We start from the raw sequence: 26644 nt of genomic DNA on the forward strand, positions 1-26644 counted from the left end.
CCACTGGACCAGCCCTGGGGAACTGGGCAAGAAGCCTGGACCTGGGTCTGCCGCTGCCTGAGGCCTGGGCAAGTCGTCTCCCTCTTGGGCCTTGGCACTGGGCTCTGGTGTCACTTAGGCCTCTCCTCTCTGCCATCCTTCAAGCCTCTGAAACCCCTTGTGTACACAGTGACAGCCTCTCAGAAAGCCTCTCCCAGCTCCCTGGTCTCCCCCTGGAGGGCCCTTCTTATCTTGGTGTCAGCCGCCACACAGGGCATTGTCCTGCTCTTCCAAGCATTACCACTGAGTCGATGCTGACTCATGGCTACCCTGTGTGTGCAGAGAACTGTGCTCCATAGGGTTTTCAAGGCTGTGACCTTTTGGAAGTAGATTGCCAGGCCTGTCTGTCTGCTGAGGTGCCCCTGGGTGGGTTTGAACCACCAACCTTCCTGCTAGTTGTTGAGCACTTGGCTGTTGGCGCCAACCAGGGCCTCCACTTTCTGTACACAACCCCACCTATTGACAGTGCTCTTGAGCAGCAGTTTGGTACTCTTCTTATCTTTCTTCCTCCTTGTTTCCTGCCCGCACCACATCTTTTCTTCGTATGTGTCCCTCAGGGAACGTCCCTTAGCTTTCTTTGCAGACAGGCGGTTATGCTGGCTAGCCCATGCTCCATCAGGAGGCAGCTCCCTGGGAGGACTTGTGGGTGGTGTGCACACCAATTGCTGAGGGCGGTGTTGTGTCCCTCAGTGACGTGGTGATCGTGGAGAGCGGCAAAGCAGATGGCGTTCCCGAAAGGAAGAAGTTTGGCAGAATGAAGCTGCTGCAGTTTTCTGAGAACCACCGACCAGCATACTGGGGCACGTGGAATAAGAAGACGGCAATCATCCGTCCGAGGAACCCCTGGGCCCAGGACCGGGTGAGGGTCTGACCGGGTGAGGGGGTGGCACACATGTACCACTGTCTCCCCATGTTTCCTTTGGCCTTGTTCACACGGCCCCTTGGATGCTGTAAGTGTCCTGGCCTTTCTGTGCTGCCGTTGTCTCCCAGCCCTGAGAACAATGATGAGACACTGCGTGCTTCTCGTTTCAGAAACTCCTTGACTATGAGGTGGACAGTGACGATGAGTGGGAAGAGGAGGAGCCGGGGGAGTCCCTTTCCCACAGCGAAGGGGTGAGAACACACCTGGGGTGGCCCCAGCGCTTGGCTCATCAGCAGACGCACCTTGTCTGACCTGCACTGTTAGGTCTTAAAACTTGAGCTGGTATTTAAAATCTGGCTTCCTCAGCTTCTCTCAGACAATCTTATGTGCGAGAGTGGGCTGGCTTCACCGCTGCGGGCTGGAACGGAGCAGTGTCTCTCCCCTTTGGAGGGCACACACGCGTTCCCTGTGGTCCTCTCGCAGCCCCATCCTTCCCTTTTGCCTTACACCTGCCTGCCCCCAGCCCTGCTGTAACAAGAGGGCCCCTGTCAGCAGGTGTCTGCGGGCCGCCCAAGTGTCCGTGGAAACAGCCTTCAGGGCAGTAGGTTCAGATAGTGAACGAGGACCGTGTTGTTTCTGCACGTTATGGACTGACTGTCTTCTCTCCTCGAGGATGATGATGATGAGGTGGGTGAGGATGAAGATGAGGACGATGGCTTTTTTGTGCCCCACGGGTACCTGTCTGAGGACGAAGGTGTGACCGAGGTGAGGAGGAGGCGGGTGACCAGCTCAGAGAGGAGCTTGTGTGGGCCAGAGCGGGGCGGGGAAGACGAGCCACAGCCCACCTCATGGCCCAGGAGGGCTCCTGGGTCGGCAGGTTCATCTGTGGGAGTGGTTGAGCTCTGAACTTGGATCTGCCAGGGAGGATGGTGGAATCTGCAGAGGTGGGACGAAATCCTCAGTGAGGGGTGCTGTGCAAGCAGAGCCTCTGGTCAGAGCACACCTCCATGGGTCACTGCTGTGGCAGTGGGTACGGTGGCCTAGAGGGCTAGCAGGAAGCATAATTAGCATACGACAAGGAACATAGACCTACCTCCAGGGTTCAGTTTGATGAGCTTCGATAGTTGACTACATCAGTGAAACCGCCACCCAAAATAGGATGGAGAAGCCTTCCCTGTCTCCCCAGAAGGGTTCCCCGTGCCTGTCTGAATTCTGTTGAGCTGTGGAACTCTTGAGTAAGCCGTTCCCAGGGCCTGTTGACTGGATGTTTGGGTGGCAGGGAGATGGGAAAGCAGGTCGTGGTGGGGCCTAGTTTGTATTTCACAGTCAGATGTGAGGGCACGTCGTCGTGGTGCATTTTTAACCAATGGGGTCTTGTCGGGCCCTCCGTCATGTTTGTCTCAGTGGTACCAGGTCCCACATGTTTGTCGATGTGTGTATGTGGGACGAGGCCCAGCTTTGTGGTGCCAGGTTGGATGTGCGGTTTGGGGCTGGCGATTGGACAGCTCTGTGGCCACGTATTAACTAGGAAACTCGCAGACTGGTGTTCAGAGGCGCAGTGGGTGAGGTTATAAAAATACCGGCTGCGCCAGTCGGTGCCAGGGAGGGTGCGTGCACTGGAAACAGCAGAGGGGTGGGAATGCACCCTTGACTGAAAACGCCTCTCACCTCTGGCACTGGACTGGAAGGGGAACGCTGGGACGTAGTCACGGAGCCAGAGAAGGGGGCATTTTCTGCACTGGCCCCAGCTGCGAAAACAGCCCCCTGCCCCCTGGCTGGGGAGTTGGAGCCACTGCAGGATGCCCAGGTTGAGGGGTGTGGGCACTGTAAATAAACTTCTGACCTTACCTTGCAAGGAATGTGCTGACCCCGAGAACCACAAGGTTCGCCAGAAACTGAAGGCCAAAGAGTGGGACGAGTTTCTAGCCAAGGGGAAGCGGTTCCGCGTCCTCCAGCCCGTGAAAATCGGCTGTGTTTGGGCGGCTGAGAAGGATGGCTGTGCTGGCACCGACCTCAAGGTGCTGCAGCAGTTTGCGGCCTGCCTCCTGGACATGGTGCCCCCCGAGGAGGAACAGATGCCCAAGGCCTCCAAGAAAGAGAAGAGGGACCACCAGAGTGAGTGCTCCATGAAAGCACTGGGGGAGAGGGCTTCTCCTTCAGTGTAGGGCCTGGGTTCCCAGAACGCTCCAGTCTAAGGGCGGGTGTCCTGCTAGGCAACTGGGTTCATAAGTCAAAACTCTTTCCAACAAATAACTGCTGAGGCGAGGTCAGGGTTCGAAAAACAAGCTTCAGTCGCATGGTCAGGGGCCGGGCGCTTCCTGCACACAAGCAGGGGGAGGGCGCCTCGCACACACAGAGAAGAGGCAGCAGATCAGCTTCACTGTGATGTTGGTCCCCATGGCCGGCAGGGTAACTCCCCGCAGCTGATGCAGGGCTGGTGTTCCTCACGCACCCTCTCGTGCTGTGGTGAGGGAGCTCCTTTCCCCCTTGCCCCGGGAACAGTTGTAGGAATGGGACGGGCACAGAGCAGAGAGTGGTTTTCTGGGAATATTGCCGTGCCTAATGTACACAGCAAGGATGTGCTGATAGGCCACCGGGTGCTGTGGGATCTATTGAGCACCCAGAAAGGGAGTCGGCCCCCTCTTCCGACTGTCCAGGAAGCCAGGCCCCCATGTCTGGTCCTGAGCATGAGGCTCACTCACGGTCGCAGGGAAAGGCAGCAGCTGTGCTTAGGCTGCCCCTCCCACATCAACACAGGCACAGAGAGTGCCCCCCAAGGGGGTCCCCCAGCTGGGGAGTGATGGGCTGGGACTGCCCCAGGACACACCGGAGAGGAAGAGGTACTTGGTGTCTTCCTCAGCGTTCTGTAGAGAAACGGAACCAGTGAGACACATGTGATACAGATAGACATTTACCGCAAGGGATTGACTCGTGTGCCTGGTGGGCTGGCAAGGTCAGGCGGTCGTCAGGCTGCCGAGTAGGGAGAGCAAGTTCTCCAGAACACCTCTAGGCCAGAGGCGGTCCATGCCCTGAGGGAACTCCCCTTTCAACTGATGGAGTACATGACATTACGCTGGGAGGCGGTCACATTGCACTGCATTGCATTATGGAACAGAAACTGGTCTAGTGTTTGGCCGAAACGCTGGGAATCATAGCCCAGCCACGCTGACACGTAAAATTAACCATCACACTCAGAATGAGGTGACAGCCACTTACTAACGCAAAGTACAGGCATAAAGCTGGCGAAGCGACATTCTGTGAGTGCCTGAGCCGAGCTCGCCTCGTGAGACTCGCGCATCCTAGAATCCCTTCCAGAGCAGGGTGCACGCACCGTACGGCCTCACGTTTCCCTCCAACGCGCCCCGCAGCTGATAGATTGAGAACTGTGCTCGCTTGTCTTTTTCTTTTTGGTGAAAATATACACGCAAAACTCCTTCCCATTCCAGTTTCTACACACGATGACTGGTGACACTGGCTACATCCTTCACGTTGTGTCAGCATCCTCGTTAGTTCTCTTCTGCTTGTTTCACTCCCCTGGACAAGCTCTGCCCCCCAACCTTCTCATCTAAGCTTTAGAATAGTTGTTGTCTGTTTGGTCTTATAAAGAACGCAATACTCAAGGGTGACAATCTTTCCTTTTTGAGCTAAACTGTTACTTAGTTTAAAGGGAACTTCAAGGGACAGTTGTTTTTTAAATTGTAATTTAGATGAAGGTTTACAGAGCTAATTAGTTTCTCATTAAACAATTAATACACATACTGTGTTCTGACATAGATTGCCAACCCCAAAACATGTCAATGCTCTTCCTTTCTGACCTTGGGTTCCCCATTACCAGCTTTCCTGTCCCCTCCTGCCTTCTGGTCCTTGTCCCTGGGCTAGTGTGCCCCTTTAGTCTCATTTTGTTTTATGGGCCTGTCTAATCTTTGGCCAAGGGGTGAGCCTTGGGAGGGACTTCATTACTGAGCTGAAAGGTTGTCTGGGGGCCATATTCTCGGGGTTTCTTTGGTCTCTGTCAGGCCAGTAAGTCTGGCCTTTTTTTGTGAGTTAGAGTTTTATTCTACATTTTTCTCCAGCTCTGTCCGGGACACTCTATTTTGATCCCTGTCAGAGCAGTCGGTGGTGGTAGCTGGGCACCATCCAGTTGTGCTGGACTCAGTCTGGTCGGGGCTGGTGGTAGCCGTGGTCCATTAAGGGCGACAGTTTTGGTTCCAGGTTTGAAGAGTGGCTGGGGGCCACAGTGTCAGGGCCTCGGCTCACTCTTCAGCCCGCGGTGCCGTCGCTTGTTTCCAACTCACGGCTTCTTCCTCTCCTGCCAGTCCTTGCCCAGCTGCTCCCGCTGCTACATGGCAACGTCAACGGGAGCAAGGTGATCATCCGTGAGTTTCAGGAGTGCTGCCGCCAAGGCCTACTCAGCAGGGACACCGGCAGCCCCGAGAGTAGCTCCACCAGCCCCCCGAGCCCCGGCTCTTCCCGCCCACAGACCCCCACCGCTGGCGACGACACCACCGTTCCATCCAAGGCCAGGCTCAAGCGGATCATTTCCGAGAACTCGGTGTACGAGAAGCGGCCTGACTTCAGGATGTGCTGGTACGTCCACCCGCAGGTGCTCAAGAGCTTCGACCAGGAGCACCTGCCCGTGCCCTGCCAGTGGAACTACATCACTGCAGTGCCCTCGACTGCCCGGGAGGACAGTGGCAGCGCCCTCGCCGTGGGGCCCAGCCCAGCCACACTGCTCTCTCTGAAGAGGAAGTCGGCCGGCAGCATGTGCATCACGCAGTTCATGAAGAAGCGTAGGCACGACGGGCAGGTGAGCACCGGCGGCTGCGAGGTGGGGGCCCGGCCATGGCTGGGGAGGACCCCCGCCAGGGGGCTTATGTTGTTGTCGTTCTTTGTTCTGTTTAACATTCAATTTGACCCAGTCACTGAGCACTTACTGTGTGCCAGCACCCCGCCGGACCCTGTAGACAAACACCCATCTAGTGAGGGAGCCCGACAGGGCCCATGGAGGGAACACCTGGGTACTTACAACCAAGGAGTGCGGAGCAGGGGCCAGTGTGGAGCCACAGGGGCCATCGCCGGGGGCCTGCCCTGGCCTGGGGGCTGGGGGTGACTCCTGAGGAAACACCAGTGCTCAGTGTCAGAACACCCACCCACTGCTCGCTGCCACGCTTGGGTGCCCCAAACCGCGTGAGGCGTGAGCATCACCCAAGGAGTGGGACAAACATTTAGATTTTCGACTGAGTAGGTCTGAGATAAAGAGTCCTGGTGGTGCAGCAGTTAAGCGCTCAGTTGCTAACTGAAAGGTTAGTGGTTCAAAGTCATCACCAGCTCTACAGGCCAAAGACCTGGAGACCAGCTCCTGTAAAGATGATAGCCTAGGAAACCCTATGAGGCAATTCTGCTCTGGTATATGGAGTCAGAATCGACTTGATGGCACACAACTACAGTTCTGAGGTCATGCCCTAAAATCAACATTTTTAAAGGCCTTCTCTGGGATTCTGACATGAAGGAACCCAGCACCACACTGACCCTGGGGAAGGAGGGGCCAGCCCAACAAATGTATTGAGGGGAGGAAAGCTCTGAGCCACTGGCTCTTTGGGATGTTTTGGAGGCCATCAACCTCACTGCTGCTCCTCCAAGCAGGGTGCCACTACTTGACAGCACTCGAATCTGCTCGGATTGTGTTGGGCTACAGATCACAGAGCACCTAGCACCGTGCCTTAAACATCTAGGGGTTTCTCTGCAGCAACAGAAGTCCCACCTTCCTTAGCGGGTGGCCTTCATCTTCGTGCTGCAAGATGACAGCTGCACCTCCAGGCAGCAGGACAGGGAGACCAGAACCTCCCAGGAGGGGGGCGGCGCTTCCCACTTTGCCAGAAGCATAAATTCCACCTGTATCTCCCTGACCGGAGTCTTCGGCTCGGCCACCCGTAGCTGCAGGAGAGTCGGGAAGTGGGATCTCAACACTCCAAGCAAAATTCTGGTTCTGGTTTGCAAGGAGGTGGGGCCGGAGAATAGCTTGTGGTTGTACATGGAATAGGGGCCACCTTATACCGAGTGGAAAAGGCAGATGGAATTTAGGAGGGTGGGATTAGAGGCCCGCTCACTGATATTTCTGCATCCTGGAAGACTGCTGTTGCTAAGCTGTTGTTAGGTGTCCTCGAGTCGGTTCTGACTCATAGTGGCCCCACGTGACAGAGTAGAACTTCCCCATAGGGTTTTCTAGGCTGGAATCTTTAGGGGAGCCGATCGACAGGTCTTTTCTCCCTTGGAGGCACTGGTGGGTTTACATTGCCAACCTTTTGGTTAGCAGTCAAGCACTCAACTATTGTGCTACCAGGGATCCTTTGCTAAACTATAAATGTGTATAAATATTTCATTTTTTTATTGTGCTTTAGATAAAGGTATACAGAGCAAATTAATTTATCATTAAACAATACACACGTTGTCTTGTGACATTGGCTGCCAACCCTGGGACGTGTCCACACTCTCCCGTTCTCGACCTTGAGTTCCCCATTACTAGCTTTCCTGTCCTTTCCTTTCTTCTTGTCCTTGCCCCTGGGCTGCTGTGCCCATTTAGTCTCGATACGTGGTTGAGCTACTACATGTGTTGTTTGTTTTATGGGCCTGTCTAGTCTTTGGCTTCATGAAGGGTAGACCTCAGGAGCGACTTTAGTACTGAGTAAAAAAAGGGTGTCTAACTCTCAGGGTTTCTCCAGTCTCTGTCAGGCCAGTAAGTCTGGTCTTTCTTTTGGAGTTAGGATTTTGTCCTACACTTTTCCCCAGCTCTGTCCAGGACCCTCTGTTGTGGTCCCTGTCAGAGCAGTCGGTGGCGGTAGCCGGCACCATCTAGCTGTGCTGGACTCAGTCTGGTGGAGGCTGAGGTAGTTGCGGTCCATTAGTCCTCTGGACTCATCTTTCCCTTGTGTCTTTGGTTTTCTTCATTCGCCCTTGAAGCAGACAGGGAAGGATGTATAAATATTTTAGATGGAGTTGGGCTTTCTTAATTTTCAAGAATTTTTCAAAGTCCTGTGTTCAAGGGGGGTATTACAACCTTGTGGGCTGAATTGGGACTAGTTTGGCTCCAGCTCTGCCACCACGACCTGTGCGATCTCTGCTGTGACGTAACTCTTTGAGCCTCAGTTTGATTTTACAATGGCGGGAGGGCATTTTTGCCCTTTCCAACCAAAAATAATCTGATCAGAGTGAAACTAAAAGAGAATAGTTGTTACACAGGCTTTATTCTTCTTTTTGCCAAGTGTCCTCTGAGTGCTTGTCCATGTCCCTCTTTTCTGTCTCTGTTACCATCTACAGTAACGGCAGGTAAGGTGACAGGCTCTTCCACTCACTAGCTGCAAACAGCTCCTAGCACAGTGGACCTAGGGCCGTCGGCCTGAATTCTCTCTGCAGAACGCTGTCTAAGATCCAGTTTGTGCCTGGAGAGTTGTGGATGGTAATTCCTCTGGGAAGTTGTAGACCAAAAGAAAACCTAGTTCATCTCCACCGGCCTTTCCCCTCTGGAGGGGCCTGGTGTGGGCCGTTTCACTTGGGATGACCATCATGAAATCCACGTGTTCTTCCTAACGAACACAGCAAACTAACACCTCCACGGCAGCATGGCCTTCATCAGCGCGGCTAGGACGTGGCTGGTACTCTCTCCTCTACTGAAACATTCTCTTGAAGCACGTAGTTGAAGCTTGCCCTGCCATCCTCACGGCGACAGTGCTTGCTCTGGGGAGTGGTGGGGATTGGGATGGTCCTATCTCTGTGATGTCCCCAATCACCTGATGAAGTGGGTCTAGTAAGATCTTCATCTGGACAGGAGTCCATGGGTGGAATCTATGAACTGGGAACACATAACCAGTTGCCATCGAGTCAGTTTTGACTCTTGGTGACCCCATGTGTGTCAGAGTAGAACTGGGCTCTGTATGGTTTTCAGTAGCTGATTTTCCAGTAGATTGCCAGGCCTTTCTTCCAAGGCATCTCTGGGTGGACTTGAACCTCCAGCCTTTCGCTTAGCAGCTGAGCACATTCATCCTTTGCATTACCTGGGGGTTGTAGGAGCCCATTCACCTAAGCACCATCTGCCCTTAGAGGCCGAGCCGGGGAACCAGCCCTGCACTGCTGAAGCTGAGTGCTCTCGCTTTGCTGTTCCTTTGCAAGGCAAATGGAGACTTTTGTGGAAGAGGAGTTCCACAGTGTCCTGACAGATGGCCTCCCTATTGACAGAAGTGTCCTTTCATTCCACCCTGCTTTTCTTCTTGTATTACGGAGTGGGTGGGCACCCCTGGGGGTGGCGTGTTTGAAATAGGTCCTCCTGCTTTCCATGTCTGTATGCTCAGTAGAGGCCTACCCCACCTCACCCCTGGCCCCTTGACCTCCATCCACAGTGGCCAGAGTGTGTTCTCACTGGCACAGCTGGCCCAAGCATAGTGTAAGAGGAAGAACTGTCAAGTGCCGGGGCTGTGGGGTTTAAGCTGTGAGGACATGGGTGGACCACGCTGGCTGACCGAGTTCGCAGCTGGGGCGTCCTGTCAGGAGCTCACAGAAATCATGCTTCTTGTTCAAACCAAGCCAGACACCAAGGGTTCTGTAGTCACACAGTATTTTTGTAATGAGGTGAAATAGTGATGACAGTGGTGTGGAGAGATCTGAATTTAGTTCATTTAGGGAGCCTTAAGACCTCCTCTGCTGGAAGGTTTGCAGAGACTTCTCAACTGTGGAGAATTTGCTGCCCAAATGGGCAGAGGATATGGGGAAACTCTGAACACGTTTGGCGATTTAGTGGACTGGGTATGTGGGGGTCACATCCCAGGAACCCCTGCCACGGCTGACTGCCATGCACCATCGTCTGTTCAGGTTGGAGCTGGGGACATGGATGGCTTCCAGGCGGACACGGAGGAGGAGGAGGAAGAGGAGGGCGACTGCGTGATGGTGGACATCCCAGACGTTGGTGGTGAGAAGGGGTCCAGCACTCTGGGCGTGTTCCAGAAGAGCCTACGCACTCTCACTGCCTTGTAACAACGGGACTTGAGTTAGAAGATGAAGTGGGCCTGGTGGCAGGCAGGGGCCAGGCTGAGGAAGGAAGGAAGGGGCCCATTCCGTCACCTGTAAAGGCCAAGATCAGGCTTTACTCTGAGCTGTGGGAGGGCCCTGAGCTGAGGAGGGAGCAGGATGTGACTAGGGGTCAGAAGGGAGCACAGCTGCTTGGAAGGGACGCATCTCGGCTGCAGTTTTCCCCCTTTGCTCCCCACTGCGAGATCACAGCACATCCTAGAAGGCCTGGGCTGCTTCAGGCCCTGGTGACACGAGCATGGGGGGTGCTGCCAGCTAAGACACCATCTCTTGCCTTCCAGAGGCCCAGACCCCATGTGGCACCTCCTCGGGAGCTGTGGGGTCGGTGAGAGTGGACACCTGTGAGGGCCCGCTGCCTGTGAGTGCGCTCCTCCTGTCCTGAGTGCCCGCGGCCCGCCGAGCTTGGTCAGTGATGAGGCGTCCTCAGCCGCGCATCAGATACTTGAAAGTACTGCCGACCCCCTGGAAAGAGCACTTTGTCCGCTTGGCAGACCTCCCTGGAGGGCTGGAAAGTTTATATAGGATGTTTGACTAGTTCTTTTTGATACTTGTAAAAACTTCCCCAAAAGCTGCCTATTAACCTGCTCCTTTCATAAAGCATTACTGCAGTGTGGCTCCATGCCTGGGCGCCTGCATGGCTGCGGCCCCATGTCAGGGGCTGGGGTCAGATGCTTGTAAATGAATTGGAACCCGCAGGTGGGCACCCTGGCAGGCATGTGTGATGTGGGTGCCTGGGCGTCACAAGGGGGGTTGTGTATAAACTTATTCTCTAGCCCAGACCTGGTCTGTCTCTGTTCTTTAAAAGTGCTGGGTCTGAGGGGGGTGCAGTCAGTCACCTGCCCCAGGCCTCTCGGCTAGGAGGGGACTACCCGCCTCCCCAACCTCCGTGTCTGGTGCTACAGCATCTGCGCAGAACTTTACCCCTTCCCGACACGCTGTTCCACCTGCTGTCTTTAAACCCTCGCCGTCTCCGAGGGCCTTGAGTTGAAAGCGAGGGTCTGTCGGCACTGCTGGCTGGTCCTGCCTGCTCCTCCTGGGAGGGAGGCTGCCATGTGTGTTCCTACAAGGGTTGAGTGCAGCTCCTCCACCGAGAGCTGCCAGGACCTCAGCTCTGGCTTCCAGTCCTTGAGGCTGGATGAGAGCAGACTCCCGTGTGGGGCCACATAGCGAGGAAGTGTTAACCCAGTTGTCAGCCGCTGTCAAGCCAGTCTCCCGACTCATGGTGATGCCACACACAACTCAACGGGATGCTGCCCAGGCCTGCGCCATCCCCGTGATCAGTTGCAGATTGGACCATTGTGATCCATGGGGTTTTCACTGGCTGGTTTTCAGATGTCGGTCACCAGGCCTTTCTTCCTAGTCCTGCTTAGTCTGGCAGCTCCACTGAAACCTCTTCGGCATCTTAGCAACACAACACGTAAGCCTCCAGGGATAGGTGGGTGGTGGCCATGTGTGAGGTGCATTGGCCGGGAGTCAAACCCACGCATTGAATGGAAGGTAAGAACTCTACCACTGAATCACCACTGCCCTTATCGCTGAAAGTGAGAAAGTATAAAAATAAGCCACAGGACCTCCTTGAGCAGCGAGTGAAGTTGTCAGACTGGTCCGGGGGTGCTGATGACTTACCCCTACTGGGCAGAGCCAAAGCCCAGCAAAGGCCTGAGGGGAGTGGGGTTGGGGCTTCATTCCTGGCCCTGTACATCCTTCCTCCCCTCCCCTTGTAATGAACCGTTTGCTCCTGTTCCCCCCAAAGAGGCCCAGCCAGCTCTCGGCCTACAGGAAGTGTTGTTGATCCTGTAGACGTGTGAGCTTTCCCTGTGGGTATAGCCGAGGCTGGGAGACTGGTCCTCTGGCCACAGGTTTCACTTCTGGTCACACCACCCCGGTTTCTCCCCTCTGCAGAGGTCCTGCTCTTCCCCACCTATTCGTCCCCCAGTTGCAGGGCAGAAGGCCTGGGCCTGGCCAGTCAGCCTTCCCCATCCCCATTCCTTCTGGAAGCTCTATGGGAGAATTGGTTCCGTTCTCTGGCTTCTAAGGCCGCCTGCATTCCTTGGCTCAGGGCCCCTCCATCTTCAAAGCCGGCAGCTCAGCATATTCCTGTATTTCTGACCAACCTCCCTCTTGTAAGGACTCTGTGATTACACTGGACCCACTGAGTGATCCAGGATCACCTCCCACCTCAGGATCCTTCCCTTCATCTGCAAATCTCTTTTGCCTGTGAGGTACCACAGTCACAGGGCCCAGCGATTAGGACAGAGTTGTCGTTCTGCCACACAGAGACGGCGAGTGAGCACTCACCCCACGGCTCGTGGGAGGCTCACGGCCCTTGGTTCCTGGGACCCCTGCACCAAGGGGGTGGGGGCTGTGATGCCACAGGTCTCCCAGGGAGAGACGTGAAACGGGATGCCCGTATGGGGCTCCTGGAATCCACGACCCCCACCCGGAACGCAGGTGTCTGCTCTCGAACCCTCCTCAAGAAGCCATCCAGGCCTGGTCGACTGTCCACCCCGCACACCACATGCTCCTCAAAATTAGCCACCAGAAAACTGTTCAAATATCCTGTTTATTCCACATCATAGTTAAGAAATAACTACAGATCTGTGCACTGGCAGCTGTGTCTCCCTCCCCTGCCGCGGTCAGCTGCACCCTCAGAGCAGCCTCCGCCACCAACACGGCATGGAGGGGCTCCAGGCTGGGTCTCCCACCCCAGAAGGGCCCACAGCTGTCAGCTGTTGCCGGCCTGGTCCGCCATTAGCACGTTAACAGCCACGGGGACGCTGAGGTCACATGCCTCCGAGGGGGGCAGCGTCCCCAGATCCCCATGGGGCTGTGGGCACAGGCACATGTCAGCAACAGAGCCTAAGCCCCTCCGTTCTTCCACACGGCAGCTAACAGCCTCCATTGTTGTGCCCCCCTCCAGGAGGTGGGAAGGCACGGGGCTGGGGTGGGAAGGGTTGGGGATCATGGACGAGCACGAGACAGACGGGGGCTGAGCTGACCCTGCTTTATTTCATGAGAGCTGCTCAATGACTGCCAGGAGCTCAGGTCTCAGCACACTCAAGTCTGGCCCGGCACCCGCGGCCTTCACGTCCTCAAGCACAGCTGGGTCCCACAAGAAGGTCAGGAGAGCTGAGGGCACCTGTGGTGGGAGACGCCTGGCCTCACCTCTGGCCTTTGTGCAGCAGAGGTCACGGCTCTGGGGCTACTCCTGGCCAGCGACAGTGCCCCATTCCCCTGGCCCAAACCCTAAAAGCTCAACACAGCACCCCACTGCCCTAGCCCAAACCCTAAAAGCCCAAGACAGCACCGCTCTCCCCTGGCCCAAACGCTAAAAGCCCAAGACAGGACCCCACTGCCCTAGCCCAAACCCTCGGAGCCCATGGATAGAACCTCCCTCCTAAACCCTTGGAACCCACGGACAGCACCCCACTGCCCCAGCCCAAACCCTCGGAGCCCACAGACAGCACCCTACTGCCCCAGCCCAAACCCTTGGAGCCCACATAGAGCACCCCACTCCCCCAGCCCAAACCCTCGGAGCCCAAGGACAGCACCCCACGGCCCCAGCCCAAACCCTCGGAGCCCGTGCACAGCCTGGCACTCCCAAGCCTCCAAGCCTTGCCCAGGCCCCCTCCCCCGGCAGCCTCCTCAGCCACTCCAGTCTCTGCAGCATTTCTCATCCCACCTTGACTCTGCTTCCCCCCGAGTGTTAACTAATGCTCCCGCTGTCCCCATTTTACAGATGGGGATGAGGCAGACAGAAGTCAGGAACTCACTCCACGTTCTACTGTAAGTGCAGAGGTCGGGTCCTTCAGCGCCACCCCACACTGAGGAGTAACCTCCCACCGGGAGTGTTGGCCAGACCCCCGGAGCCTGCCACTGTGCTCACCAGCCCACACTCGTTGAAGGCCAGGTTCTCGTCCTCCGATAGCCTCTGTCCCCCCAAGGCCAGAAGCTCAAAGGGCAGCCAGTCGTTCTGTAGGGCCTCCCTCACGAAGGCATAGAGTGCGGACAGCCGCTCCCGGGCGTAGAAGGTCCCTGGGGACAGCGTGGGGCAGGAAGCGGTCAGGGCAGGGCCGGGGCCAGCAGCGCCCCGACCAGGGCCATGTCCATCCCCTGCCGGGGACACGCACCCTGCAGCAGGCAGCCGTCGGGCAGGCGCACACGCAGCAGCGTGTATGTGTACTTGCGCAGCTCGCGCTGCTCCTCCTTCTCCCGCATGGCCTTGGTCCGCAGCACGCTCAGCCGCTCCACCGCATCGGCCCTGGGGGGCGAGCCGCTCAGCGGGGCCGGGCCGCACACCCACCCCCCACCCGGCGGGGGCCTCTGCCCACCTCAGCCTCTGCTCCCGCCGGATCTCTTCAGCTGTCAGCGTGAAGAAGTCCCCAGGCAGGTCGAACTGCGCGGCCAGGGCCGAGGGCCGGAAGACGCGGCGCTGGCGGTCCAGCCTGGCCCGCACGGGCTCTGCACCCAGTAGCTGCTCCTTGTGCCGCTCCAGGTTCTGCGGCTGCGCCTGGGCCGCCTCGCCCAGCACGTAGAACTCCTCAGGGTCCTCTGTGGTACGGCACGGGCACTACAGCCACTCAGTCCCTGTCACAGCAGGGAGGCACCCCCCACCGTTGGGCTAGGCCCTCGGCCGCCCCTTACCCTGGTCGGGAACTGGAAGCATCACCTTCTGGAACCCGATGGCCTCAAAGAACTCGTGGGCCCCTTCCAGGCAGTGAATGCGCTCCTGGGGGTGGAGCCAGGGGTCAGGCAGGCGGGGCCCAGGGTCTCCATGAGCTCTGTGTTCCCCTGCCCACACCCCACAGCCCGGACTTCTGCACTCTGGCTGGGGGCAAAGCCCCGGACACCATCTGCAGAGCTGAGCGCAGACACATGCTTCAAAGGAAAGGCTGGGGCTTGCGGCAGCTCCTTAGGGGTCCAGTGTGCTGGGGTGGGGAGCAGGCCACGCAGGGCTGACAGTCAGCGTCTGACGCCTGTCCCAGGAGTACAGGCCAGGCCAGAGCCCTCAACTTCTCAAAAGAAGCCAAAGTCTGCGCTTGAGTGAAACCTCCCCAACGCCGCCATGTTCCCCACACATTCAAGCTGAAGACAAGGCAAGACACGCTGCAAAGATGGAGTCCCTGGTGGCACAAACGGCTAAGCACTTGACTACTAGCTGAACAGCTGGTGGTTCGAACCCACCCAGAGGCACCTCAGAAGAAAGGCCTGGCAACGTGCTTCCGAAAGGTCACAGCCTTAAGAACCCTATGGGGCACAGTCTACTCTGCACGCGTGGGGTCGCAGGGAGTTGGAGTCGACTTGATGGCACATGACAATAGCTGAGCACCACGATGCACAAGCAGGAGGCGAAACACCTCGAGGGCTGCATGCACCTGGGGAAGGCAGCCTGCTATGGGGCCACTGTCCTGACCCCCGGGGCCTGTGAGTGGGGCCTTGTTTGGAAATGGGGTCTCTGCAGATGATGTCAGTTTACACGAGGTCACGCTGTAGTCGGATGGGTCCTCATCCCACATGACTGGTGTCCTTCTAAGAGGAGGGAGATGTGCACAGAGACCACCGAGGGCCGATGCCACGTGAAGACGGAGGCAGAGAGGGAGTAACGCAGCCAGAAGCCAAGGAACGCCTGCAGCCCCAGGAGCTGGAGGAGACCAGCAAGCATCCTTCCCTCGAGCTTTCGGGGTGAGCCTGGCTCTGCCCACATCCTCTGGCCTCCAGGACAGTGAGGAGCAGTGTGGGCTGTTTTAAGCCCATCTACGGCGCTGTGCTCCTGCCACTGGCAGACAGTAGCTCTCACCTGGAACACCTTGTTTTGCAGCTTGATCTTCCGGTACTTCTCCTCCTCAGGGTGCAAGTGGATATTGTCCAGGTACCTGTGGGGGTAGGGGTTGGGGAGATGGGACAGCACTCAGCCACACTCCACCTCATTCTCAGAGGGAGACGGTGGCATGGGACCCAGGGCTGGAACTCACTCCCCGAAGCTCACAGCCTGCACTGGGACAGGAGCCCCTGCTGCCCTCCCTGCTCTGCCTGGGTCCTGCCCCCAGCATGGAGACCTAGACACCTGGGCACCCCAAGTAACCATGGTAATGGGGTGGTGGACAGAGCCAGAACAGCTGACCACCAGAGCTGATAGGGCCGCCCCACCCAGGGAGTGCTTGCAGGGCAATTGCCTTGGATCGGGGGGGTGCTTCCGAGCCCACCCAGACCTGTTCAATCCCACACAGAGTGGGGTCTCCACCCTGCCTCGTCCACACAGTCATCCTTTGACGATCCTGAAGGGAAGCCTGGGATGGGAACCCGATTAGGTATACCCCTTTGTTTCATCACAGATGGGTAAACTGAGGCCCAAAGGGGCAAGCGTCACTTCCTGAGCAGCACAATCCCAGCCCGGTGACCTTCCCAGCTCGGCCTCAGCAGGTTGAGGTGCGCTGATGCACGGCGGGGCTCAGCGAGGGCCCCCACTCACTTGGCGATGGTGTCCACGCCCAGCTTCACCCGGTCCCGGTCTTTGTTGAACGTGTGGATCTTCATGATGGAGGCGGCCACCGGGTCCGTGGAGAAATGCTGGGGAGGGAGGGAGCCGTTGGAAACCAAGCCCAGGAGCCCCTGGGTGGTAAAGACCGGTTAAATGTCCTCAAGGCTGGAGGCTTAAGTCTACCCAGGGGTGCTTCAGAAGAAAGGCCTGAAGATCTACTTCTGAAAAATCGGCTGTGGAAAACCCTACAGAATGCAGTTCTGCTCTGACATCCATGTGGTCCCCGTGAGTTGGGACCGCTGCCACAGCAGCTGGTAAGACACCTATTCAAAACATACAGACACCAAAAAATGACGACACAAAAAAACAAAAAGAAAACAACCCCTCACGCCCAGAGGCCAAACTGCCTGGGCAACCTGTCCCCTCAACACTCAGATGACAGTAACAACAGCAGTAACAACCGTCCCGAGGCGCCTCTCGGCGGAGCAGCAGCCCTTAACGGAAGCCGATTCAGTGAGACGAGCAGCAGGTCCTTCCAGCCTCCAGCCCGGCCCGGTCCCTCCTCCAGGGGCCAGGGGGCCACAGCCAGAAAGGACGGCCTTCCCTGGGCCTTCTCGGGGCGGATCCGACTCCACTGCTCCCTGCCCTGTGCTCCAGCGCTACAGCTTCACATGGCACTTACCATGCTTCACGTGGCATTCACCACACCCGGAGCCTCTGCCACACAGCCCACCAACCCTCCAACCTGCTCTCGGCCCTGCAAGTCATCCTGTCACAACTCCCGGTTTTCAGACGAAGAAACAGACCGAGAGATGTCAAGTGCCTCGTCCAGCGTCATAGGCGTGACAGGCGGCAGGGACAGGATGCAGCTGAGGCCTGGGACCCCTCCGTGGGCAGGTGCATGCGTGAGTGGCAGAAGACCTGAAACACCAACAGTGGCACTGATGTACCCTCTCACAGCCCCTCTCCCAGCATCCCAGCTGCCTGAAGGAAAGAGAAGGAAGGAGCCACGGCTGGTACCCCAGAATCGCAGAGCACCTGGTGACCCACCAAGTGGGCGCCCTGGGGACTGCCAACACGTCCCAGGGGAGACAAGTCTGTTCGTGCACAGGACGACAGCTGCCTGGCCGCCCCCATGTGTCTCTCTGGAGCTCTAGAGTTGGGGGCTGTGTGCTGGGCAGGGCTGCTCCACGTAGGCTGGAGGCCTAGACTTGGGAGCACTGCTCGCTACCAGTAGATTCCTCACCTGGGAGACATGGCAGGATACAGGTGACTCAGCAGTCTTGGATGCTGGCCCCGGGCCTGACATGGGCAGGCTCACAGCTCCTGGGGGCAGAGGTGGGGACTCTACCTACCTACCCCAGCCCTTTGCCCTCAGGTGCACAGGTGAGCCTCCAGCAGCGACAGTGGCATCAAACTGAGTCAGTGCTCCAGCCAACTTAAAAGTGGGGACAGTCTGCCAATTGAGTGGTGGGGCAGGGAGGGGAACCCATGCAGAGAGAGGAGGGAACGAGACAGAAGAGCATCCTCAGGACATGGCCCAGGCCAGGCCAGGCTTAGAAGACCCCCCGCCGCTGCCCCCAGCCAGAACTCCCTCGGGACTCAGCCCCCGGGGATGGGCACCCCCACCCCGGGAAGAGCTGCAGCTCCAAACAAGGCTCTCAGAGGCTCCCCGGCGACCTGCAGTCTCGTTTAAATGAACAGCTGCGTGAGCAGACAAGGCGCGAAGGAAGAGAATGTCCGGGAAGGGACCTGAAGCCATATTGGGGTTCACTACTTTGTGATTAAAGTCAGACTTCATTTCAGGGGGAAAAGGCAGGCATTTTCAATAAACGGTGTTGGGGAAAAAAATGGATAGCAAGCTGGAAAAAATAGCATGGGATCCGTATCATACTTTACACTGGGGTGCACTCTGGTTGTACCGAAGCTTTAACTACTAAAACACGAAAAACAAAGCAAAGAGTACTAAAGAAACCATGAGACAACTATTCTCAGGGAAAACCCCACTGCTGTCGCGTTGATACTGCTGCAGAGCAACCCCACAGAGGTTCCCAGCCGGTAAATCTCTACAGGAGCAGACTGCCACCTTCCTCCTATGGAGCCACTGGCGGTTTTGAACTGCTGACCTTCCAGTTAGCAGCTGAGTGCTTTACCATTGGGCTTCCAGGGCTCCTCTGTGTAATCACTGGGGTCCTTAAAAGGGGAAGAAGGAGGCAGGAGAGAGAGAACCAGAGGGAAGGCAGCGTGAGAAGGATCAGGACTCAGCTGACAAGCTTAGAGAATGGAAGAAGGGACCGAGCGCCAAGGAGTGTAGGCAGCCTCTGGAAGCTGCAGAAGGCCTAGAAATGGATTCTACCCTGTAGCCTCTGGAAGGAATTCAGCCCTGTCCACAGCTTGATTCTCCCCTAAGAGCTTCCAGGAGGAGTGCAACCTTGTTGACGGCCTGATTTTGCAACGCATTTTGGGTTTCTGACCCTCAGAACTATAGGTCAGTTTACTGGCAGTGGGAGTGGGTTTTAAGCCACCATGCTTGCGGTCACATATTCCAGCAGCAATCAGAAACTCATACTCTGGATAAAAGGCATTCGATGTTCTTTGTGCTACTCTTATACCCCTACTTTAAATTTGAAATTACTTGCAAAGAAGACTTACAAAGAAAAAAAATAACATGGAAATTCTTTTTCAACTGTTATCTCCATGCTGATACCTTAACTGTGGATGGTAGGTAACCTTTTATGTAAAACAAAACCAAGTGGGGCAGAGATATAAGTACATTGATAGTTTGTACATACAGGTAATCCCTGACTTACGATATACTCAAGTTACGGCAAACCGCACTTAACGACTGTTGTTTTTTTTTGTACGTCTCTTCGTTAACGATACGCTGCAGCGTGTAATTTGCTGATGTTGCCATTCTCAGTGAACGCTGGCAGATGTTCAACTTTAAGATTTACCATTCAAAACACTGCCAGGTTTATAAAGGTACTGATAATAGAAGACAATAATGATGAAAACTAAAAAAAAAAAAAAAAAAAGGTATCCAGCTCATGTCAGAACCGACTTACGACAGAGTTGTAGGAATGGGACCGTGTCATAAGTCAGCGACCACCTGTACTTGGCATAGCTCTGTAAAGGGGCCTTAACTCCTCCAGAGAGGGGTGGCTGAGAAAGAAGCAGACAGCAGCTTTTCTCCATCAACCCTTTTGTACCTTTTCAATTTTGTACCACACATTAGCATTACCTTTTTAAAGAGATTAAAACAGAAACAAAAACCAACCAACCAACCAACACAAATATGATAAAAGCAATTGTAGGACTTTACAAGGGGCCTGTACCAACCAAGGTTCCTGGGGGTGTGGGTGGGGGACACGGGGTGCCGCTCACCGAGAGAATGGCCTCTTTGATATGGGCGTCCCGCTGGTCCTTCCTCAGGATGGCCCCCGTGAGCGGGCAGGTAAAGTACACACCAGCCACTGCCGGGTGGGCCGAGCCTTCCTCTCTGGGCTCAGAGACCTGGGGGCAATAGTGTCTGGGGGTGAGGCCTTGGAGTCAGGCCTCCCTGATCCCAGCCCTGCCTCTGCCACCAATTAGCCACAGGGCACCTCAGACCAACGACTGAAGCCTGCACCCCCACCCCAGTCAGCCTTCTGGTCTGTAAAATGTCCATGCGGATGGCCTCCAGATGAAATGAGGTCGGGAATGTAAAAGCACTTAGCAGCTCCTGACACCGAGTGAGTGAGCACCCAACACATGCAGCAGCCCTGGCTCCTGCTGCTCCTGGGTGGGAAGTCAGGACTCACCGGCACCCTGGCCTTTCCTGAGGCCACAATCTCTAGGAGCTCTTCCAATCTAAAATGTGGTGAGTCCTCACTGGCCAAGCTGCTTGGAACCCCCTTCCAGCCCTCTCCCCTTTGAAGCCCACCTCCTACAGGAAGGCCCCCCCTGATTACACCCGTCTCCACTGATCCTCCTGCCTCAGAGAAGGAACGCAGCAGAGGGCAGTGCTGAGGGAACCAGCTTTGGGGTCAGACAGACCGGGGCTCCAGTCCTGGCCCTGCCAAGGACAGCTGCCTTCACTTCTCTGAACCTCAGTTTTGTCTTCTGAAAACTGCAGGCTCTAACAGCACCCACAGTCCCAGGGTCACAGGGAGGAACCCAAGCCGGGCATCACTGGATGCTGAGCCCCACCGGCCCCAGGTGACACCATGTTCGACTGTTCAAGGCAGGGTTTCCCCAGTCCCCCCTTGGAGCTCCAAGGGCAGGGGTGACTACAACGTCTCTTCTGCGCCGCCCCCCCCGCCCCCACACCAGGTACTCTTAGCATGCAGCTGGTGATGAGGAAATGGCCAACTACACCAATGCAGGCAAGAATCTGGGTGAGCCCTCTACAGGAGCCCAAGCTCCCCCCCAGGCCCTCCCTCCAGGCTTTTACCACATGGGTCTCCGGAGACTCCAGGCTCCCACTGACGGTCGCTTCTGCTTGAAGTTCCTTTCTCACTGGAAGGGGAGACAGGAGGGAGAGGCAAAGATGGGATGGAGTGGGGGCCCCTGTCCCACCCAGAGACCCCACGCACATGCTTGGTATAAATGCAAGGCCAGCCCCCTCCCCAGGCCCTCCCCCTTCTGAGGGTCAAGTTCTGGTCCCTCGCCAGGACCACCTCCCCCTGTCCTTGCCGACCATCTGCTCTCCCTCCCCCAAGTCTCAGCTTCCATCCCCTTCCTGGAAGAAGCTCCCTGACCCCGAGCCCCCCAACTAGATCAGGCCCCAAACCTACCTTTCACCCTGCACATGCCCTTCACACTCTAACAACCGCGACCTTACACCCCCCCCCCCCCCCGCCAAAGTCATCAGTCGAGTCACCGTTTTCACCCAGAGCCAAGCACAGGGTCCGGGACCTGTAAACTGCTCACCCTGGCTCCGGATGGAGTCCTGCGATGCGGGGGCCCGGCCCCGGGGCTGCTTCTGCTCAAGCCGGGCCAGGGCCGCGGCAGCTGCCATCTGCGCCTCATTAGTGGGACCCTGGCGAGGCTGCTTGGGGGCCGGCTGGTTGGGCTTGTCTTTGGGGGCCTTCTCCCTGGGGCCAGATGGAGGGACGCTGAATGAGCAAGGCTGATGTGGGGTCCACGGAAGCTTCTAATCAGCCTTCCACCACCTGCCCCTCTTTCCAAGGCACCCCCACGGCAAAGGCACAGTTTACTGCAGGTGAGAAGCTCCTGGGGCAGGAGAGTGTGGGTGTACTCCAGCTCTGCCACTTCAGGCAAGTCCTGCATCCAACCTGGGCCTCAGTGCTCCCACCTGTAAAATGGGGGCAACAGCACCCCTACACAGGGCAATGGTAGGATGACGTATGTGTAAAAGCACCCTAACATCTTAAAGGACTGACAGACTCATCTCTCCTCCTCTCTCCCTTCCACGAAGGGCTCAGTGCTTACCGTCTACAATAACGTCACAGCTTCATTTACTGGGCGCCTACTGTGTGTCAGACACTGGGCCTGGTGCTGGCTGGGACTCGGCTTGCTCCCACCTCATTACGAGCCTCTGAGGGAGGTTTTCAGACCCCTCTCACAAACGAGAGGTTCACGACGTTCACGTAACGTAACGTGCCCTGGTTACACCACATTGGTGGCAGGCCTGTAGGGTCGGCCAACGATGGAACGAATTCACACCATGCCAGGCACCGGGCAAAGTGTTATACAGAAACCTTGTCAACTTCATCTCCATCCTCTGGACTGAGGACAGCCGTGACCCCCACCTGAGGGATGGCTGGGTGTCACCAACAGTTTGCTCTCAGCTACTAACCTAATGGTTGGCGATTCGAACCACCCAGCGGTGCCACAGAAGAAAAGCTGGATGATCTGCTTTGGTAAAGATTACAGCCGAGCAAACCTTGTCAGGGAGTTCTACTCTATAACACACAGATTGCTGTAAGCTGGAATCAACTTGATGCCAAAGGGTTTGGTTTTAGTTTTGGAGGGATGACTTCCTGACCTACTGGACGATAAGCATGAGCATGGCCTGGCCCTGAGTGTTTCTGGCAGAGAGGCCCTTTCCCTGAAGCTGGCTGGACTCCTCTGCCTTGCCCGCCTTCTGCCCTCGACACCTGCTCCTGACCCAGCTGCTACATCCATCCACAGAACCTTGTCAGGACCCAAAGCTCTTGGGTCATGCCCCTCACCCCCCTTCTCTATCATCCCCTTGACCTTTCCCGACTCTCCAGTCCTCCCCACAGCACCAGCAGGGTCTGAGGACCTCAGCATGGAGGAAAAGGTAAGTCATGGAGACTCCCCCAAGCTCCACCTGCTTTCTAGATCTTTCTATAAAAACCACATTTCCCAGAACACCTCATGTGCTGCCCCTCGAGGAGTCCTCCGCGGGGCAGCCAGGGGAGTCCTCCTAAACCCTAAGCCAGTGCGTGGCACACCTCTGCGAAACGCACCATATCACATGGAGAACAAGACCGCAGAGCCTCCCTGTGGCTAGTGAGGCCCTCACAACCAGCCGTCTCCCTTGTTTGCACCTCTCCATCCACAGGGGTCTCCAGGCTGTTCTCAAAACATGCCCAGCTGTTCCCGCCACACACCCGGAATGTCCCACAGCGGGGCGGGATGAGGAAAGGGGGTCTGGGGCTGCTGTGGGGACAGGTGGAGGGCGCTGAGATCCACATGGCCGAGTCTCTCACCTCATCCAGGGTCTCGGTGCCACTGTCGCCTTCTCAGAAAAACCCTCTCAGAGCACCTACCAGTGCTCTACACCTCTGACTGGACCCTGCTTATTTTTCCTCCTGGTCCTGAGCACCACCTGACCCTTCATGATCTAGTTATTGGCCTATCTGTCCATCGGCCCCTGCTAGAAGGTGACCTCCAGGAGATGGACAGACTGCTGGACACGTGAGCCTCACGCATGCTCCCCCACACACCCCGAGTCACTGAGCCATGTCCTGTCCAGATAAGTCACAGAAGGCTGCCCGTCCCTCCCCCCTGCTAGGCCTCCAGTCTGACTCAGCATCACCACCACAGCCTGCCACACAAAGTTCTCGCTGCTCCAGCCCCCTCTCCACCCACTATTTGTTGGATAAATGAACAACCCCCCTTGTCTTGCCCACTGCTCTCCCCATCTCTCCCCAAGGAGGCACCGAGTCAATTCCGACTCACAGCAACCCTATAAGACAGAGCAGAACTGCCCCACAGGGTTTCTGCGGAGCAGATGGCAGATTCAAACTGCCAACATTTTAGTTAGCAGCCGAGCTCCTAACCACTGTGTTACCAGGGCTCCTATCTCTGCCCAGCCACCGATTTTGTCCCTGGATGGCACAAACAGTTAAACGCTCAACTACTAGCCAAAAAGTTAGCAGTTGAAACCCACCCAGAGGTGCCTCTGAAGAAAAGTCTGGCAATCTGCTTCTGAAAAGTCACAGCCTTGAAAACCCTAAGGAGCACAGAGCTTCTCTGCACACACGGGGTTGCCATGAGTCAGAACCCACTTGAGAGCAACTAACGATAACAAACATGGTCTCCCTTACTCACGGACCTGGCCCTCATGGGCCTCCTGCGTCCTGCTCAGCTTATGCTCCTAAGAACTCCTGTGACAGATGACTCAATGCCCTCATGTGACCCCACCCTTCCTCACCCACCCCCATAGCCTCCCGATTCCCACGGCCCCCCCTTCCTGCATCTCCGCCAACCCCCTCCCAAGCCCCACCTCTTCACCATTGCCTCCATTATTCCTCAGACCCCTCCCCACGCTGACATCTTTCCCCAGTCACTCCCAATCCTAGGCCCACTCTCTCAGTCCACACTCTCCCTCCAGGGCCCCCTGCAGCAGGCCCTGCCCCTTCCAGACTCCCTTGTCTCATACCCCTCCAAGGGTCTTCCTCCTCAGACACACCGGTCCTCTGAGGCTCCCTTCCTCACCCCTGCCACCTCTTCACAGTCTCCTGAGCACCAGCCACTCACACCCCCTGCCCAGAGCTTCCGTCTAGTCCCACGGCCTTCTCTTCCTCAAGTTCTCCCCTGATAACTCACAGAAGCTTGACTCTTCATCCTACCTCTCTTCCCCTCCCCTCAATTCTCCTCCAAAGCCTCCCTAAATCATCACACGTTCCCCCAGCTCCCCACCTCCACCCACCGCCCTCCTCCAAACCTTCCCCTACCCCTCCCAACACCCCCAATTCGCCCAGACCTCCCACAGCAGTGACATACCTTCCAACAACTGCCTAGGGCCGCCAGAACTTCCAGACTCTGTAGGCTCCCCCTCCAGTTCACCCCCGTCCTCCCACGTACCCCAGAACCAGAGACCAGAACCTCTATTTCCGTGGACACCGAGCCTCGCAACGACTCTGCGCGACCCAAGTCGTACCTCCTCCTCCAGGATCAGCCCCAATCTCTGCCCATCTACACCCCCAAGACAACCCCAGTCTGTTAAAGGTCCCCTGCCCGCCCCGCCCCCGCAAGCTTCGCCTTTCCTGCCCCGCCCCCTTACGACCCTCTCCTCCCCCTCTTGCCCCGCCTCCCGGGGTCTCGCGCCCTGACTCCCCGCAGCCCCTCCCAACACCCCCTGCCCCTGAGGTCTCAGACCCCTCTCCTGCCCTCCCCGCCCCCTAGGCCGCAAACCCCTGCGCCTATCCCTCACCCCACTGAGTCTGTGAGCTTCTGACCGGGCCCTGCGCCCTTGAACTTGATGTCGGCCTTGATCTCCTGGAAGAACTTTTTCATGGTGACAGGGGGCCCGGCGGCAGAGCGCCGCGGGACGCGAGGGCGCAGGGCCCACTCCGGGAGGGGCCAGCTGGAACCAACAACCGGAAGGAAGGGCCCGTACCGCCGGAAGTTCCGCCTTCGCGTAGCCGCCCACGTGACAATCGGCTTGGCGCGCCGCTCTAGCCCCCTGCCACTCGCTGGCGCGTGCTGACCGCTCTGCGCTTTCTCGGTGGTTCTTCAGACTCGGTTGCAGAGGGCAGGGGGCGCGCTTTTTGCTAGTCGCTGTGCCTGGACGCCGTTCACAGCGTTCCCCAAGGGTGACAAGAGAGGGACGGGCAGGCGCACTAACCCCGTCGGGAAAAGCTCTGGCCACGTCCTTGTCCGTGTTCAGGAACCTTTCCTGGCTCCCCAGCGCTTATGTGATGAAGTCCCGATTCAACCAGACGTTCAAGGCCCGCACGACCCAGGCCCATTTTCAACCCTAATCACTCCCACTTACACTGTGTGGGAGGCCTTACAGAAGAGGACACACCGAGCTAGAGGCTGGGGATCCACCGCGGCGGACAAGACAGAGAAACAGGTTAACAGTGGCAAAGGAGATACCCAAAGTGATAGCTAAAATAAAACCTGACACGGTAGGAATGAGACAGACTCCGCTCCCGGCAAGGAAACAGCTTGCATCAAGACCATTGGTGGTGGTAGCGGCCTTCAGGTTAGCCCCCAACTCATGGGGACCCCATGCCCAACGGAACAAAATGCTGCCTGGGCCTGTGCCGTCACCATGATGGTTTCAGGATCGAACAGTTGTGCTCCATTGGGTTTTCCTTGGCTGATTTTCAGAAGTAGATCACCAGGCCTTTCTTCCAAGGCACCTCCGGGTGGACTTGAACTGCCAACTTCAGGTTAGGAGCCCAGCACTCAACCGTTTTGCGTCGCCCCGGAAATCCTGACCAGGGCTTCATATCGGTTCATTCTGGTTCAAACCCCTGCAGAGAATTTGCATTTCTAACAAGTTCCGTGGCAATGCTAATGCTGCAGTTAGGGACCAACTCTGAGAACCACTATTAGAGCAGTGGTCCTCAAATTTTATCATATATAAGAATCATCTGGGAATTGTTAAAATGTGGATTCTGATTCAGTATGTCTGGGCTGGAAATGCAAGTTATCAGCAGGGGTTTGAACCAGAATGAACCGGTTCAAAGCCCTGATCCTGTGATCCTGGCACATAGTTAAAAAAAAAAAAAAAACCTCATTGCCATGGTGTCAATTCCAACTCGTAGCAACTGTATAGGGCATGGTAGAACTACACCATGAGCTTTCCAAGGCTGTAAACTTTAAAGAAAGCCGACTGCCACATCTTTCTCCCGCGGAGTAGCTGGTGGGTTCAAAGTGCCTTTCGGTTAGCAGCCAAATACTTAACCACTGTACTACCAGGGCTCCTTATTAAGCCTAGTGCTTAATAAGCCCAGCGCTTAACCATCTGCATCACCCAGGTA

At 56.7% G+C, this 26644-nt stretch overlaps 2 protein-coding genes across 4 annotated transcripts in view; one reads left to right on the top strand and one right to left on the bottom strand.

Annotated features, from left to right (window-relative positions):
* The window catches only part of CHAF1A (chromatin assembly factor 1 subunit A), a 38357-nt gene extending 27614 nt beyond the window's left edge, over nucleotides 1–10743 (top strand). For 2 of the 3 annotated variants that reach the window (XM_049876444.1, XM_049876445.1), the window contains exons 9-15: nucleotides 730–898; nucleotides 1072–1152; nucleotides 1574–1666; nucleotides 2758–3016; nucleotides 5218–5708; nucleotides 9761–9857; nucleotides 10258–10743. In XM_049876444.1, coding sequence (XP_049732401.1) covers nucleotides 730–898; nucleotides 1072–1152; nucleotides 1574–1666; nucleotides 2758–3016; nucleotides 5218–5708; nucleotides 9761–9857; nucleotides 10258–10358 — 1291 coding nt within the window. In that variant the 3' untranslated portion in view covers nucleotides 10359–10743. Of the gene's footprint in view, nucleotides 1–729; nucleotides 899–1071; nucleotides 1153–1573; nucleotides 1667–2757; nucleotides 3017–5217; nucleotides 5709–9760; nucleotides 9858–10257 lie in introns of those variants that run through there. The other variant, XM_049876446.1, reaches the window with a different exon arrangement.
* A 1776-nt stretch (nucleotides 10744–12519) lies between these two features.
* Nucleotides 12520–25264, bottom strand: UBXN6 (UBX domain protein 6). Its single transcript, XM_049876448.1, has 11 exons — nucleotides 25084–25264; nucleotides 21366–21529; nucleotides 20887–20951; nucleotides 19839–19967; nucleotides 16446–16543; nucleotides 15774–15849; nucleotides 14621–14705; nucleotides 14308–14527; nucleotides 14107–14237; nucleotides 13863–14011; nucleotides 12520–13115 (listed from the first exon to the last, which is right to left on the bottom strand). The coding sequence occupies exons 1-11, from the start codon at nucleotides 25164–25166 to the stop codon at nucleotides 12987–12989; spliced, it is 1329 nt and encodes a 442-aa protein (XP_049732405.1). The 5' UTR covers nucleotides 25167–25264; the 3' UTR covers nucleotides 12520–12986.
* Nucleotides 25265–26644: the final 1380 nt, after the last annotated feature.

Source organism: Elephas maximus, chromosome 3, assembly GCF_024166365.1.
Source record: "Elephas maximus indicus isolate mEleMax1 chromosome 3, mEleMax1 primary haplotype, whole genome shotgun sequence".
Lineage (NCBI taxonomy): Eukaryota > Metazoa > Chordata > Mammalia > Proboscidea > Elephantidae > Elephas > Elephas maximus.

Coding starts and splice junctions, on each gene's coding strand:
- UBXN6 (XM_049876448.1), bottom strand. CDS start 25,166: ATGAAAAAGTTCTTCCAGGAGATCAAGGCCGACATCAAGTTCAAGGGC. Junction 14,238..14,307: donor CGGCGGGAGCAGAGGCTGAG/GTGGGCAGAGGC, acceptor CTCGCCCCCCAG/GGCCGATGCGGTGGAGCGGC. Junction 13,116..13,862: donor CCTTCAACGAGTGTGGGCTG/GTGAGCACAGTG, acceptor CTCCCACCACAG/GTGCCCTCAGCTCTCCTGAC.